Source organism: Meleagris gallopavo, chromosome 5 (assembly GCF_000146605.3).
Source record: "Meleagris gallopavo isolate NT-WF06-2002-E0010 breed Aviagen turkey brand Nicholas breeding stock chromosome 5, Turkey_5.1, whole genome shotgun sequence".
NCBI lineage: Eukaryota > Metazoa > Chordata > Aves > Galliformes > Phasianidae > Meleagris > Meleagris gallopavo.
In genome coordinates, this window is record NC_015015.2 from 47,761,119 (window position 1) to 47,776,016 (window position 14,898).

Genomic DNA, 14,898 nt, shown 5'->3' on the forward strand with positions numbered 1-14,898 from the left:
GAAGGTCGGGCTAAAAGTGGTTACTACTCGTTTGTTCAAGTGTTCAAAATTAGAAATTTGCAGATAATATAGTAAAAATGTGACAGACTAATAAACATAAGAGCATACACAAATTGAGAAGTATTATTTTTTTAGAGGGATGTGACATGTATTTTATACTAAAAACTGTTAATCTGAATTTGTTTCTTACAAGGTTTGTCAAACTTCATGGCTAACACAGTAAGTCTTACTTTTGAGACCAAGTGTGGTGGACTGGGGAAAAAGCCTTGATAATACAAAACTACACTGAAAAGCAAGAGAATTGCTATCTGTACCTAAGTTAATCTGAACTCTGTGGTTCTAGTCTGAGGTTATCGGGGTAGGAAGAGAGGTGGGCTATTTCATTATAAGGAATGCACTAGGACTTTGGCAGTATATATATATTTTTAAAAGCAGTTATTGAGCAGGATAATATTCTTAAATTTGTATAGTTACAGTTAAATTCTGTATTCATTTAAATTAGTGTCTGTCCATTTTGGAAGGAAATAAAATGAGTTCAGTCTAGTTCTAGTTGACCTTTTTTTTTTTTTTTAATAGTATATGTGGTTTTAGTCTTGCATGAAACTCTGCTCTCCTGTGTTATAAAATGGAACCAGTTATACTGAGTTGCAAGGTAAAGGGATTGCTTGATGGTGTCAGTTCCTTATCCTTGTTACATGTATTTGCCACTGAGTTACATTTAATCTTGATTTGAAGCCGTGCTGGGAACTGAAACTTGTATTGTCCCTAGTTCTATTGCATCTGTGTAAGGGAGCATCTCTCCAAAAAATTCATCTAAGCCTCAAATTAGTCAGTATTCAGGGCTTCCCTGAGTCTAAGGAGCAACATTTAACAACATGAAAGATCTTGCTTTGTTACCTAGTGAATTTCATACTGGGATTGAATAAAAACAGTGAGCAGCTTCTGTAAGTTATTTATGCATTATAGTATAACTGGCACATTGTGTTCTTAAGACTTCAGGATTAGGTGATTGCAGAGCTCTCCCTATGCATTTTCAGTGAAATTACAAGTTTTGAGAGTAACAACAAAGTTTGGAGTCCACTTTGTTGTCAGCCTCTAGCACAACTTCCTTCTTTATAGCATGAATTTGTGAGCAAGTTCAGGTAAGAAGAGGAGAGTATGAGGGATGGGGGAGTGCAGCCTGTAGTTTTTAAAGGGGCAAAAGATGTAAGTGTTCCTCATGCCATTAAACTTATGTTACCTTGACTGGTTCTCCTGCAGTTGAAATAGAAGGAGAAAATTCTGTAAGACTGCATGCACATAAGTTCTTGAAGCTTTCCATCTTTTGAACTGGGTTTTTAATTGTAGAACTTAATAGACTTTTTTGCTGTGTCTGTGTTCTACTTGTAGCAGTAGTTCTTGTTTTAAATATGAGGCAAATGGAGCTTACGTACTCATTAGTTCTAATGACTAGTGTTGTTAAAAAGTGAGTGGGACGAGCCCAGGTATGAAAGTACCAGCTTTGAAATGGTAAGTGAATAAATTCTTAACATACAACACTGAGATCTCCTTTATTGCTCTTTGCAAGAACCGTGGCCATGCTGCTTGCCCTTGGCACTAATTATCTTCTTTTTGGACCAAGAAGTTCACTGTTGAGATAGCACAGTCTGATGTTTCTTTTTTTTTTTTCTTCTTTTTCTCTGCCATGGTCACAAATTGTCAATCAAGCTATACACAGAACGTTTTCTAACAACGTAAGTTGTCAGCAGTAATATTTTCAAGGCAGATAAAGTTCCTTTCTGCCTATTCCACAGTGAATGAAGAGCAAAAGAAGAGATGCTTAACAACGATAACGAAAGTATTGGGATTTTAAATATTTGAATAAAGCTAATGTTTTAAAGTGGTTATGAAAGATGTTACCACTTGGTCCTCAGTTGCCCTAAGGTTCTCATGGGATAGATTTCGTCAGTGCATGCCTTGGAAAGACTGGAACTGATCAGTCTTTCTCTTCAGGTGAATAAACTCAAGGACAGCTCGTAATGACTAGCATTCCTGAATATTCAGTTCTTGCTACTCGGTTTGTATTACATATAATATAAAAGGCATTTAAAATGTGTATATATTACAAGCAGTGGTTTATTAACTTCACTAATGTTCCTGTGTTGCTTAAAACTATAAAGAAATAATGAAGACTTCTGAAAGCTTTATATTAACATGAGATTCGGTATTTGTTTGATCTACAAATTGATCTACTATCAAGTCGGAGAATGCCAGTAGTGTGAAGATGGTTTCAGAGTAAAGTTTAAATGCTACCCAGGTGGCTACTAGTCGGTAAGGTCATTTCACCATATCCATTTTATTTCTCTTTGCTGAAGGTAAATCAACTCAAGTTTGTACTCGCAATCCTGTATTAAGGCAGTTTTCCTTGGAGGCTTTAATTTCTTTGAAAGTAGTCTAGAACACTAGTTTAGAACACTAAATATTCTTCTGGAGAAAATTCATCCATTGAGACTCCACAGAAGTGCTCTTCTGAATTTTTCAGATCCTGACCCCTCTCAAGTACAACGAAGTGTTTTATGCTGGTTCAGGCAAATGACTAAGATTGGCAATAGCACCTGCAGTTTAGACAACTTCATAATTCTCTTCATAAGTCCTCTTTTCTTTTTTTCTTTTTTTCCTCCTCACAGAAAAGGTCGCAGATTTAAGATTGGAGGCTAGTTGGATACTTTCCTTCTTGCGGACTTTACTCTCTATTGCCTATTTAGATGTGGGCATAAGATTTCTCTTGTGAATTACACAGCAGGTTCCCGTGTAACTTGGAAACTCTGCAGGAGCAAGTTCTATAGAAATAATGGCTAATTTTTGAACTGAGATGGAGAGAGAGAACCCACTGAGTCAGCAGGACTTCTGGATTCTTCTCTTGACATCACTCTTATACTGTGTTCCCATAGGTTTAAATGTAGTTTCTCCGTAGTTGACGTGAAAGTAAGCAGCATCTATGTTGATATTTTAGTGTGCACAGGTACTGTTGAATAATAGTTTGCCTAGAGGTGGAGATGGCAGTGAATTATCAGGCTGTACCAGCAGACAGCCACGTGTCAGGGTGCCCTTCTGAATCCTAGAATCTGTGAGCAAAATGGTGTGGCTGTAGGGGTTACTGTGTTGTGCAGTAGACTTTGTCAGGCTCTGAGTGTAACAGTGTCAAAGTAAGATTTTCATACACCAGAGAAGGAGAGTAAGAAATATGACTTTGTATTTAGGTAAAAAGTACCAGCAAGGCAATGGCATGTTAGAACTGTGAGTTGAGTTGAGTGTGACAATGATTGGATATTCTTAGAGGATCCGTACATCCAAGGTTATTGAATATCTTTAAGAGAAGTCTGGAAATATAATAAAATATTAATTATATGCTTTCAGCTGGGAGAGGGGCTATTTAGGTTTATCTAATAGATGTGTAAAATAGCAATGATTCACTCAAGCAGTGGCCTCTGAAAAAGTCTAAGGTGAGTTGACTGAAGGCAGTTAGGACCTCGCCATTTGCCTTTCCTTCAGTGAATTGCTGTAAGGCTTGCAAGGCGGTTGCAGAGACTGCCAAAGTGGTACTTTGTCTGGAGCTGGCCGACAAGAATGTGTACGTGGGAGGGAGGTTTGTGTGTAACAAGTGAACAATATTTTTGAGATAAATCATAGAGCGGATAAGCAGAGGAATGAGCTGGATTCATTGTGAAATAGTGGAAAACCCATACACAAAAAAGCTTGGTGACTGGATGTGTCCTAACAAATCTGCTTCAGCTACAGCTCATCAGCAACTGGTTGTGAAACAAAACTGTAGAAAGCCCTGTTTTATGACTCTTCACAGTGTTTATGGGATGACTTAATGGGCTCATAAATCAGGTGCTCCTCAGAGCTGCAGGATGTTCCCCAAAGGCATCACTAATGTTGCCAACAGCAGTTTTGGCTTGCGAAGTTTGTGACAGCCTTACGCAGAGAGCACCATGTGCTTGTTTCAACACATTCTCTCCCAGCAAAACAAAATTTAGCCTTTGGACATGAAGGCTTGGGTTGCAATCAGAATTTGACTGGAATACCTTTTATTTTCTTTGACGTGTCTCAGAATTGCTTACATCACAGTTCAAAGGGAGTGGGTTTGGTTATTGCTGCTTTTTGTCAAAACTGAATTAGTGGAGCTGAAGGTCTCCGTGATAAAGGTGTAACTGATTACCTGCAGCTGTCATCCCATAGCTACGTACCCAGTGCTTTGAACTTCCAGCAGATGTAAATGAATCCAATGACTCCCATTGGTTGAAAAGGCATACAGAACTTTAGTGTTTGGAACAGCATTTGAAGGCGTAATGCTGTGGCAGGTTTTCATGGTATTTTTGTGTGCTTTTTTTTTTTTTTCCTTTTTTCTTTTCGATGTTCCTGTTTTGTTCTGCTTAGTTGTTTAGTGAGGGAGCTTGTTAGTTTTCTTTCTTCTTGCATGGGTTACAGATGGAGGATTTCTTCTTCAAGAGAAAAGTTTTGTAATAATGAATCTGAAGAACAGGTGGGCAGTAAACTAACATGCCCAACTGCTGTGGGAAGTGTATCTGATTCTGAGTGCATTACCTCATTTTTTTTTTTTCCAAGACTGAAATGGAGCTGCATAGTCACTCCATTGTGAGCAGACAGGGAACCCATGAGGAACTTCCTCTTCCTGCAGAAAATAAAAGGTAAGATTTATTTTTCCATACCACTCTTAAGTTACCAAGCTTGAACATCACTCCTAGCCTGTTTGGAAAATGCCCCTCATTGTGGGTTCTTCGTTAGATGAAAGTACATGCCTGCTTCTCTCAGCAGGCAGAAGCTGGCCACACAGAAGGATGAGGGTCCTGCCTCCTACCTTCCTGCTGTGAAGGAGCACCTCCTCAGAACCTCAATGAAATGGTGTGGGGTCAGGGATGTGCCTGTCCGAACAGACATCCTATATGAGTTTGTGTCCTACCAGAAGAGTTTGTTGGTCCATCTATGGCCAAACTTCCTTTTAGGGTCTGCCTATTTTCCTCTGTTTTCTTTCATGCTGCCTGTGAGCATATATAAATTCCTGAACATAGCAACAAGCAAGTTGTCTTCTCTTTGGTTTCAAAGCTAAGCTTGGCCCAGCAAGAATCACCACCTTTTCTGTTCTCTTGCCTTTCTCCAGAGACAGAGAGTCTATTAGATTCTTCATCTCTCCCCATGATGGTAATGCCTGATACAGCATGTTGCCTTTGCTAGGTTGCTATCTTCTGGGGCTGCTTTTCTGATAAGGGATTTCGTTGCCCTTTCTGCTAATCTAATATTTGGCACGCTGCTAGGCTTTAAGTTGTCCTTTAACTAAGTACATATCAGAAGTCTGGTTAACAACAGCTGTTAACGTAGTTTTCTAGCATCATAGCAAATATATCTAATTTCACAGAACAAACACATCTATGCTGGGTCAGCTTTTATGTTTAGGTTTTAATTCTTTTTTTTTTTTTTTCTCTATTGTGACTTGAGATCTGCTATAATAACCTCTGTAAAACTTGTAACTCCGCAACATCTACCTTTGCACAGTGTAATTTATCACTGAAAAGTTTTCTGTAGCATAGGAATTTCTCGTGTTCAAACTTGTTTAAAAGTAATCTTAACTTCTCCGGGACATTGGGTCAAAGCTTTGTTTTCATTGCTGACATTGTGTAAGCCTGTGGTTTTTTTCCCTTCTTGTCTATTTAAACACGTTAGTGGCTGTAATTTATAACACTGATATGAGCCACCCAGTAACAGGGTGGGTCATCAGAGAGAGTAGAGCACAGGGACTTGATGGTAAGTGAGTTTTGCTCCCAGTGAGTTTTACCTCCTTCTTCCCTTCTGTTGTTGGAGAGCTTCTCCCATCCAGTGCCCGTAATGCTTGTTGGAACGAGCAGAATACTGTTCTCACTTGGCTGTATGGGCTAACAGCAAAAGTCTAGTACAAAGGAAGTACAAAGGAAGTGAACCATGTTTAGAAAGGCTGAGGCAATTTTCTACAGGCAGTCTGTAAGGTTGGGTATTAGGAAAAATGAAGTGCTCAAGATATGTTTAGATGTTGTACTAAGGGACATGGTTTAGTGGGGAAATGGTGGTAGGTGGACAATTGGACTGGATGACCTTCAGGTCTTTTCCAACCTTGGTAATTCTAAGGACACTGTTTGCTTATTCCATGTCTTTTATTTCTGTGCCCCAGTTTAAAGCTGTTGTTCTCACTGAGAGAATTCTACTTAAACTTGAATAAATGCGGAGGTTGAAGGGTCCAAATACTCCCCCCACTCCATTACAGGACTGGTAGCTAAATATCTTTAAGTGAGCTACTTGCTGAAGAGGTCATTATGAAGAAGCAAGGTCAGACAGTTTCAACCTTCTGCTTCAACCAGCTGATGTACTTCAAGCTGGAGCAAGGTGCTTTCCTTCCTGGTGGTGTACCGAAGAGAGTTGGAGAGCACGTTTCTTAAGGCAAAAGCCAGAAAGCCCACCCTTTTGCAAGCTGGATTTAAAACAAGGAAGTATTTGAGCAAAACCTTAGAAAGATTGAAGAGTGGATATCAATATCTTTAAAAAATTTATTCCCTCAGTTTTATATACAATAATTACAGACTACTGTACAAAGATGTAAATGGTCTTTGCTGTGAGTTGTGCATGTGCAGCTTAGTAGACAGATTTAACATTCAATTTGAATCTCAGTGCAAGTAGGCACTAAAACATCCAACATACCTTCAAGGTATAAAAACACGTATCAGTTTTACAGGTTTCTCCAGCATATGTTGTTACAGTGCAAAATGCTATGAAACAAGGTTTCTTTATAAAAATCCATATAAATTAAACACATATTGCACTTGTCCCAACAGAAAATGTAACAAATTTACTGAAGTAGCTTGATATGTTTTAGAACATTCCCCAACAAGCATGCACTCCTTTATTTCTCCTGGCCATTTGTGCCCAATATGTGTGGTTCTTCCTCCAGATGTTGAATTGCATTTTAAAGCTCTGACTAAAGCAAATCCTCTTGAACAGACTGCTAAAAAAATAAAAATAAAACACAGCAGATTCGTGTAACAAGAAAATTCTCCAAAACCCTTTTTAGTCTTTTCAGTAGCACTGTAACTAAATACATAGAAATCAGTATTGTTTAAATTCACAATGCAAGTGCATTCAACATGAACCATTACACTTACACCCCTTATTTTCTGGGAAGGTATAAAACTTCCAGATCTAAAGATGTGCGTATTTCTGTGGTACTTCAAGCTGCTAAGCTAACACAAAAACCCACTAACGTTTTGTGCAATAACACAGTAGGACTTCTGTACGTCACTGGCTGCTACATTGCACCTTGGCACAAAGTTGCATTAACTCAGAGAACAAAGCTTACATGGCATGAAACCACTCTACACACTCTGTGCACCACCAAACAAGAAGTAGAGGTGAAGGCAAACAACATCAGTCTTGCTAGCCTTGAAATTTAACGGAAGAACTAAATACAAGTGCAAATGCTAACTTTGTGCTAGAGATATTTAATCTGAAAGGTAAGGGAGTAGCTTGGAAACAGATCATTTCTTTTAACAAACCAGTGTGTGAATAATGATGCTACTAAAACCACTGACACTTACAAGCAGAGAAAAAGTAAAACATGAAGCTAGCTTAACATTAATCCATGTCTTAAACAGTTCAGGGTTACCTGCAAAATGCTCCTAGCATTTAAGTTCCTCTCCCCTCTCCCTACTTAACTTGGAGGACTATATGTGCTCCCGCTACATACAAAAAGCATTTCTTTTCTGAACACACTTCTGCATTCATTCAACTCGGTCATTCAGAACACAGGTTAAAACCTGATTTCTGGTACTCTGACATTCTCCAGATCCTCTTCTGGAGCTGTAGAGGTACAGTACTTTCTAATGGCAGGTCCCCATCTTACTTGGATACTATTGGTTGTGAAGTCCTTTATAAAGTTATGTGCTATTTATACAAGTCATGAGATGAAATCCTAACTTGATGCATCTAGGAGTTCTTTATACAGGTAGCATACATTTACACTACTTGTGCGGATCAGCTGTTTACACTAAGAAGACAGCTGGGCTTCAGATCAAGGTTATAAAACACACACTGCTCACAGACTAGAAGGCTGCTGGATTACTGGGCCTGGGTCGCATTCACGAAGGTCATTTTCTGACCTCATGTACATAAGGAACACAGTGACAGTAGCAAAAGTAGCTGCATTGACAGGAAAAGCTCGGAGAAGTGTAGAAGTGAGGCCTCTTGTGAACACCCTCCAGCCTTCCTCATGATAGCTCTTCCTGACGCAGTCCAGGATGCCCTTGTACTGCGTTACACCTCCAACACCATCTGCCTGCAGCCGGGATTTGATCACATCCACGGGGTAGGTGGAGAGCCAGGACACGATCCCTGACATCCCCCCAGAAAACAGCAGTTTGGGAATAACGTAACTGTCTTCAGCTTCACAGCCCAAGTATCTGGTCATGCAGTCGTAGGTCAGGAAGTAAAAGCCAAAGCTTGGAGTCTCTCTTATGACTGTAGAGACCATGCCCCTGTTGATGCCTCTCAGCCCTTCCTTTCGGTAGATTTTGATCAAACAATCCAGAGAATTTTTGTAGTTCTTTGTTTTTTGTTTGTATTCACCAGTTCCCTGAAGCTGCATCCTTGTCTTTGCCAGCTCCATGGGGCAGCAGATGATGCACTGGATGGCCCCAGCTGCCGAGCCTGCCAGGAACTGGTTCAGAGGAGTGTCTTTGCCGAGGGCACGCAGTGTGTTTCCCTGCACACCGAACACGACTGCATTAATGAAAGTAAGTCCCATCATTGGTGACCCAATGCCTTTATAGAGTCCAAAAGCCTGATGGAAGAAGGAAGGAAAAAAAAAGTGTTTTTAGCGCAAGTGCAGATAACCTCCTGAAGCTGTGTAGAATATGTCCTTTCTGGCTCTCGCTCATGCTCTAACTTCCTAACTGGACAGAAGATCATTCTAAACTTGATACAGTGTCTGTGGCCATGTGAGATTAAAACTATGATTGATTATGATATTTGTAGAGTTTTTTTGTTTGTTTGTTTGTTTTTTACCATCTTTCCCACCCTTCTCGTAAAAAAAATATATGAAGATCCAGAACAGGGAAAGCATTAACTTTGTACTTACAGATTCTTGCTTTATGATGGACTGAAAGCAATGGAAGGTCCCACGGTAGAGAGGTTTCTCTACATTTTGAACTTGTAGACGAACCTATAAAAAGTGGTATGAGATACTGTTTTGTATGTCAAGAGCAGCATAACGGGTAAGTTAGTGTCTTCTACATACATCAAGAATTGCTATCAAATATATATGCGCGAGCATAGACTGGATATTAGAATGCCATATGTGGCAAAATCATTTAAAAACATTCTCTTGAGTGTTTAGAATTATTTTGGAGAGTGAAAAAAATGAAGGGAGTAAGATGACTAACTTATTTTGAAAATTAGAAAAAGAGTGTGCGGGAGTACAACAGGATATGCTGTTACCTAGAATTTCAGATAGAAGCTTTCCTGTCCTGACTACACAACAAGGGCTTCCTTTCAAGACAACAAGGGCTGCCAAGAATACTTCTGTACACACTAAGGAATATCTGTACAAACCCAATAGCATTTTATAAAAAAAATAGTTACAAGTCAAGCGTGACATAGGGAAGATAATAAAAAAGTTGGGAGCTTTTGACAACACATGTAGTGTTTCTGGCTACCAGGCTTGAGGCCCTTCACTGAGATGGGATTTTTTCAGAGTTGTGAGGGGAAGAGACATAAGATATCTTATGTTCAGATAAGGAAAGGAATAAAAAGTCACTTAGCCTTTTAAATCCTAGTCTGCTGAAAGCAAACCACTTGTGAGGGTGTGCTGTATCACACCTTTAATGTTAGTGATTAATTTTTACAAAACAGATATAGTATGTTCCACACAACAGGTGATGTTACTGTGAGTGGTGGCATTATGAGATAGACGCATTTTTAAGGTGGTTTCTAACCTCTGATGGGAAAGTCTGGTTCAGGAATTCCTGCCAATTTGCTTTCAGCTCACTGAAACAGAAAGCCTCGGAGCTACATAGCTCATGCAAAACCCTGCACTGCAGTAACTCAGTAATTGGTTTCACCGGAGTGGTCAAGTTAGACATCTGCCTTTGATCTCAGCATGGAGGGCTGCAATACTCCCTGGAGGAGATGCTTATCAACCATTTACTACTGTGGCAGCTCCGAAGCAAAAAAAAAATAAATTAAAAATAAAAATCAAGATTTATTTCGAACAAAAGAAAAGATTATTAGGTGTGAGAAATTCCTGACTTTATTCTTTTTATCCCCTTTGCCTAAAGTAACTCCATTACCATCAGAATGAAAGGCCCCTAAGATGACATGGGTCTAGGATCAATCTGGGGATATGGTTTCTTAAAACCCGTGTTAAGGTTAGCTTTCTTCAAGGGAAGAAAAGAATAGCTTGAGTGTTTTTGACATCACAACATGTCATTTCATGCTTAGTAAATCAAAGCTGTAGTTTTTCGTGTCTTTTTAATATGTACTTTAGTGTATGCTAAGCCACGCTTGGAGACTGAGACAACCTCAAGTCTTCAAAGAGGGAACAGGGTTTTACAATGTCTTAGAGTTCAGAGCAGGCTTAGAGCAGGATTCAAAGCAAATAAATCCTTTATTATTCGGTGTCAGGTCGGGGGTTGAAGTAGCTGAGTTTGTTAAAGCTGCTCAAGAGTCCCATAAGTAAAGCCATACATGTCAATGAGCTGTCAGAACAGCACAAAACATTGGTCTGACTCCATTTATCGTTTTATTGCTATTATTTCAATCCTCAGCTGTGAGATTAGAGGGCTTCCAAATATATGGGGTTTGGGAGAATTACAGCTTAGCAGCCTTTTTACTTTTCCATATGAGCACCTTTAGCAAGTTAGAATAATCAATACTGTGTATGTGGGTTTAATTTCCTAGCAGCATAGAGCTTCTTCTACTTTTAACTACATGATTTATGAAACATTGACTGATGTTGTAGGACTAAATATTCAGAAAACTGAAAGTACTGACACATCATACCTAAGAAAAAAAAAAGCAGCTCTTAGCTTTGAGATTAGATGGCAGCACCTGCAGCAGCAAACTGCTAGGTGAGGCTATAATGTATACAAAGCTTTATTTCATGGGTATTAGTATTATAATCAACAAGTTCTAATTTAGTGTGTACAGCTATGGGGAGGATGAATATTTACAGAGTTCAGCTCTTTATTTACTCACTGACCAACAATCATCACATCTTTTCATTTTGCTTCTTTCCTATTTGAAGCTGCTATTAATAAGGCAGCTGTCACAGTGACAAGCTGCAAGTTCACATTGTTAAAGACTTACACAAAAGGAAAACAAACCAACAAAGAGCCTTCAAACACTCCAAACATTAACAGTGAAATAAGTGATTTAGAGACATTTGAGCAATTAGTGTCCTCCAAGGATATGTTGTGGGTAAGACCTGAGGTTCTGTCTTACAGCCACTTTCCATGTGGAAGTGCACATAGTTGAGAAATGCATATCAGAAAGGTTCAGAATAAGGCTTTACATTCATAAATAACTAAATGGATATTTAAACCCCGCTCCCTCCATGTCACAGTTGTAGAAGAGGGACATATCAGTTTAAAACCAAAATGGATAAAAGCTTCATAAGTCTTTTAGATCTTTATTTGAACTATTACATTTTGGAATAAATTAAGACTGAGAGAAACAGAAGCGTTCACCTGGGCTATACTTACTAGGTAACTCTCCCGTGATGAGGCTTATCTCTCATCTACAACAAAGTAACACTTTTGCTGTTAATGAAGACAGCCCCTAGCTCAGAAAGTAAAGGCAGTTAAAAGCAAAAAAAGCAATTTTACACATTACATCAACAAACCAGGGCTAAGGAGTGTGCCAGCTTTGGGATCAGCTCGGAGGGGGGTTTCTCAGCCTTGGCTTCCCAGGCATGGCTCTCCCTGCATGTCCCACCAGCCCCCTCCCCCTTGTGAAGCATGAGCACTGGCAAAAAAAGCTTAAAAGGCAAGGTGGAAATGAAATTCTGGCTTATCTAAGCAACTTCCCCACTGTCCAGTTATAGTAAAACAAAGTCTAAGGTGATGGCCAACTGCAGAAATGCAAAAAGTTATTCTTAACATATATATATACACACACACACACAACACAGTATGTTTTCTTTTTTTAAAGATTGGTTATGGTGTTAGTTTTCCCCACGTACAGTGATGACTGCCAGCTAATAACACAAACATTAGTATTGCCCTCCAACAAAGGGCAGATAAACATTATCCCTTCTGGTGGTATGAAAGCCACGTTCCACACTGGATTTTGTAAAATGCTTTAAATCATCTGGAAACAAAACTGCTCCACTCTACTGTACAGCGAGATGCTTCATCTAAAGCCAATACATCTTTTTTGCATTAATCCATCTGCCAGAACTAGCATGAGAGCCCCAGTTTTGCAGGCACTTAAGCGTTTAGTTTCATGCACTACGAGCTGTTTCACATTAAAAACATCTTCCCCCCTGCCCTCCCCCAACATTGAACGGGAGTGTGAGCACAGAATTTTAGCGGTTTAGCTGGCTTCAGTGCCATGACTCTCACTTTGAGTTAAGCACATAAAACGTGGCAGGATGGGGAGAGAGGAGACAGCTGTCCCTGTACCACCATTAAAAAAGTGTTCAAGTCTGGATGCTACCATTCCTGAAAATATTCAGGAATTATCCAACCCAGTTACGTAACAGTCAAGTTTACCATGCTCTCAGAAACATATGAACATTGTTTAACTATTTGTGCAGCTTGCACTTGGCTGGTAAGGACTAAAATCCACTAGCTATGAAAATCTGTTCAGTACTGAGTCAATCGTGTGGCTAGAATACATAATATGGTGATGACCCCTGTAATATTATCAGCCCTTGCATATCTAAATTCAGTAATGTAGAGGTACTCCAAATATAGCTATCATGGCTGGCATGCTGCAGTCAAGTGATATGGGTATAACACAGTGGTAAATACCTGTCTCCTATACTATTCTTCCAGCATGAGATTATAGGTAAGGCTGCCAGAAAGTGAGTCAGATCATCATCTGGGGCTGAAAAATAGGCTGGGACCCCTGGAGTCCTGGCTAAAGGGCCTCCAGGAAAATTAACATCCTACAGAAATCTTGTATTTGAGAAGGCCTTAGCTAATCTTAGTATGCATAAGGCATAAAGCTAACAGTCAGAAAATATATTTTAACTTGGAAATTTATACAAAATATTCATGTATTATACCTAAAGGGAGGAAAAAGGCCCCCATCAAGCTGCATGCTATGGATTTTTGTCCACTTACATCCCTGGGTTTATGCAACAGATTAATGCCTGAGGAGTAAGTAGCAGATCTTGGGGCAAAAACAACGCAAAGCTTTCAGCATAGGGACAAAAGAGCTGGAGTTACCACAGAGGTAGAGGCTCTTCTAGCAGTTAGTAGTGAACAGCTACAGAAGAGCAAGCAGTGAACAAAATTAAGTGTAAGATCCTGTTTTCAAATGCAATGATGGAACTGGGACTGGGCCAACACTTGTTCATATTTCAGGGCTGAATCATTCATACAAAGAATGTTCACTTCTGCAGGGCTGGAGGCTGCCAGTCCATAAGGAGCAGCTAACGAGGCTTGCTCCAAACTTTCAGTCACAGACTGAGGCTCCTGCAGCATCTGGGGGGTGTTTGTTAATCTCCCCATCTCCTTAGAAAAAAGTACTAATCAAGTTTTTGACTTAGAGACAGAAGTGTTTCGTGATCAACCCACCTTAACAGTGTCGAAGGGATGTCCCACCAGCACTCCGGCAGCACCTGGAACAAAGCAGATGGTGTTATGAGCTGCAGCCAGCTTCCTGAGGCACACAGCACAGCAGGAGATCCCCGGTTTGGTCTCCAGGCAGCACAGAGTGCCTCTACACCTCTGGCATTGCTGTGGTTTGGGGTCTACAGCAGCATCATGTCGCATGGATGCTCAGTTATCCCCTTACCCTGAGGCACGGCCATAGGCAGAGAGCTCAGCATACCCCGGAGGGAAGTTCTGTCACCAAGCCTCGCTCTTGGGAAGTGCAGAGAGCCTGGGGAGAGGGGCTTCCCTACACTCTGCCCACAGCCTTTCCAAGCAGGATGGCATCACCAGCAGAAGGAGCACTTTTTCCTTATGCCAGCATCAAAGGGCTTTCCATGTTACATGCAGGCCTGGCAGTTATACGCTCCACTGAAAAACACGAGTACTGCCTAATGCAAGGGCTCCTCCATCTCCGTACCTCTGCAATCCCAAATCATTCACCCACAGATGGCCGCTGGCCCCAGGAGTAGCACAGGACACACCCCATGTTTGCAGAAAGCGTCTTCTCTGCTGCTGCTCCCCCAGAAGATGTGGAGGAATGTGCTGCCCAGAGGGATGGGGCAGCCCATGGTGCCCAAGGACACCACGAAGGCCGGCAATTTGCCACCTCACCAAATGTGAAGGCCATGACCCGGAATCCCTCCGGCAAGGCAGGGATGAGATGCAGGGAAAAAAAATCTCTTGGCAAATACAGAGAATCCAAACGGTGTGAGAAAAAGCGGTTTCCTCCAGAATGCACGTTGGCTGCTAAAAATAGCAGAGGGAAACAAGCGGAGGCCATAAGCTGATACACAGGGAAGAGGAAGACGAGCAGCAAGCAGCGCATCGTTCCCCTCCTCCCTTTAACGTTAAAGCTCCGCGTTGCGGATCAGTGGCTGCAGGAAGCCCCCTGCGCTCCTTTCCCTTCCTCCTTCTGCTTGGAGGGAGGCTTTAGCTGAAATCTACATCTATCTATCTATCTATCTATCTATCTATCTATCTATCTATCTATCTATCT

At 40.6% G+C, this 14,898-nt stretch overlaps 1 protein-coding gene across 3 annotated transcripts; it reads right to left on the bottom strand.

Moving 5' to 3' along the window:
- Nucleotides 1-6,557: 6,557 nt before the first annotated feature.
- Nucleotides 6,558-13,921, bottom strand: SLC25A29 (solute carrier family 25 member 29). Of its 3 annotated transcripts, XM_010711908.2 has the most exons (4): nucleotides 13,824-13,868; nucleotides 11,781-11,815; nucleotides 9,158-9,241; nucleotides 6,558-8,860 (listed from the first exon to the last, which is right to left on the bottom strand). In XM_010711908.2, the coding sequence occupies exon 4, from the start codon at nucleotides 8,825-8,827 to the stop codon at nucleotides 8,117-8,119; it is 711 nt and encodes a 236-aa protein (XP_010710210.1). In that variant the 5' UTR covers nucleotides 8,828-8,860; nucleotides 9,158-9,241; nucleotides 11,781-11,815; nucleotides 13,824-13,868; the 3' UTR covers nucleotides 6,558-8,116. The 3 variants fall into 3 exon arrangements, with proteins under 3 accessions (XP_010710210.1, XP_003206771.2, XP_010710209.1); XM_003206723.3 differs by lacking the exon at nucleotides 11,781-11,815 and having other exon boundaries at nucleotides 13,824-13,921; XM_010711907.2 differs by lacking the exon at nucleotides 13,824-13,868 and having other exon boundaries at nucleotides 11,781-13,817.
- Nucleotides 13,922-14,898: the final 977 nt, after the last annotated feature.

What these genes read in the sequence shown, in the direction of transcription:
- SLC25A29 (XM_003206723.3), bottom strand. Translation starts at nt 8,827, where the DNA reads ATGATGGGACTTACTTTCATTAATGCAGTCGTGTTCGGTGTGCAGGGA.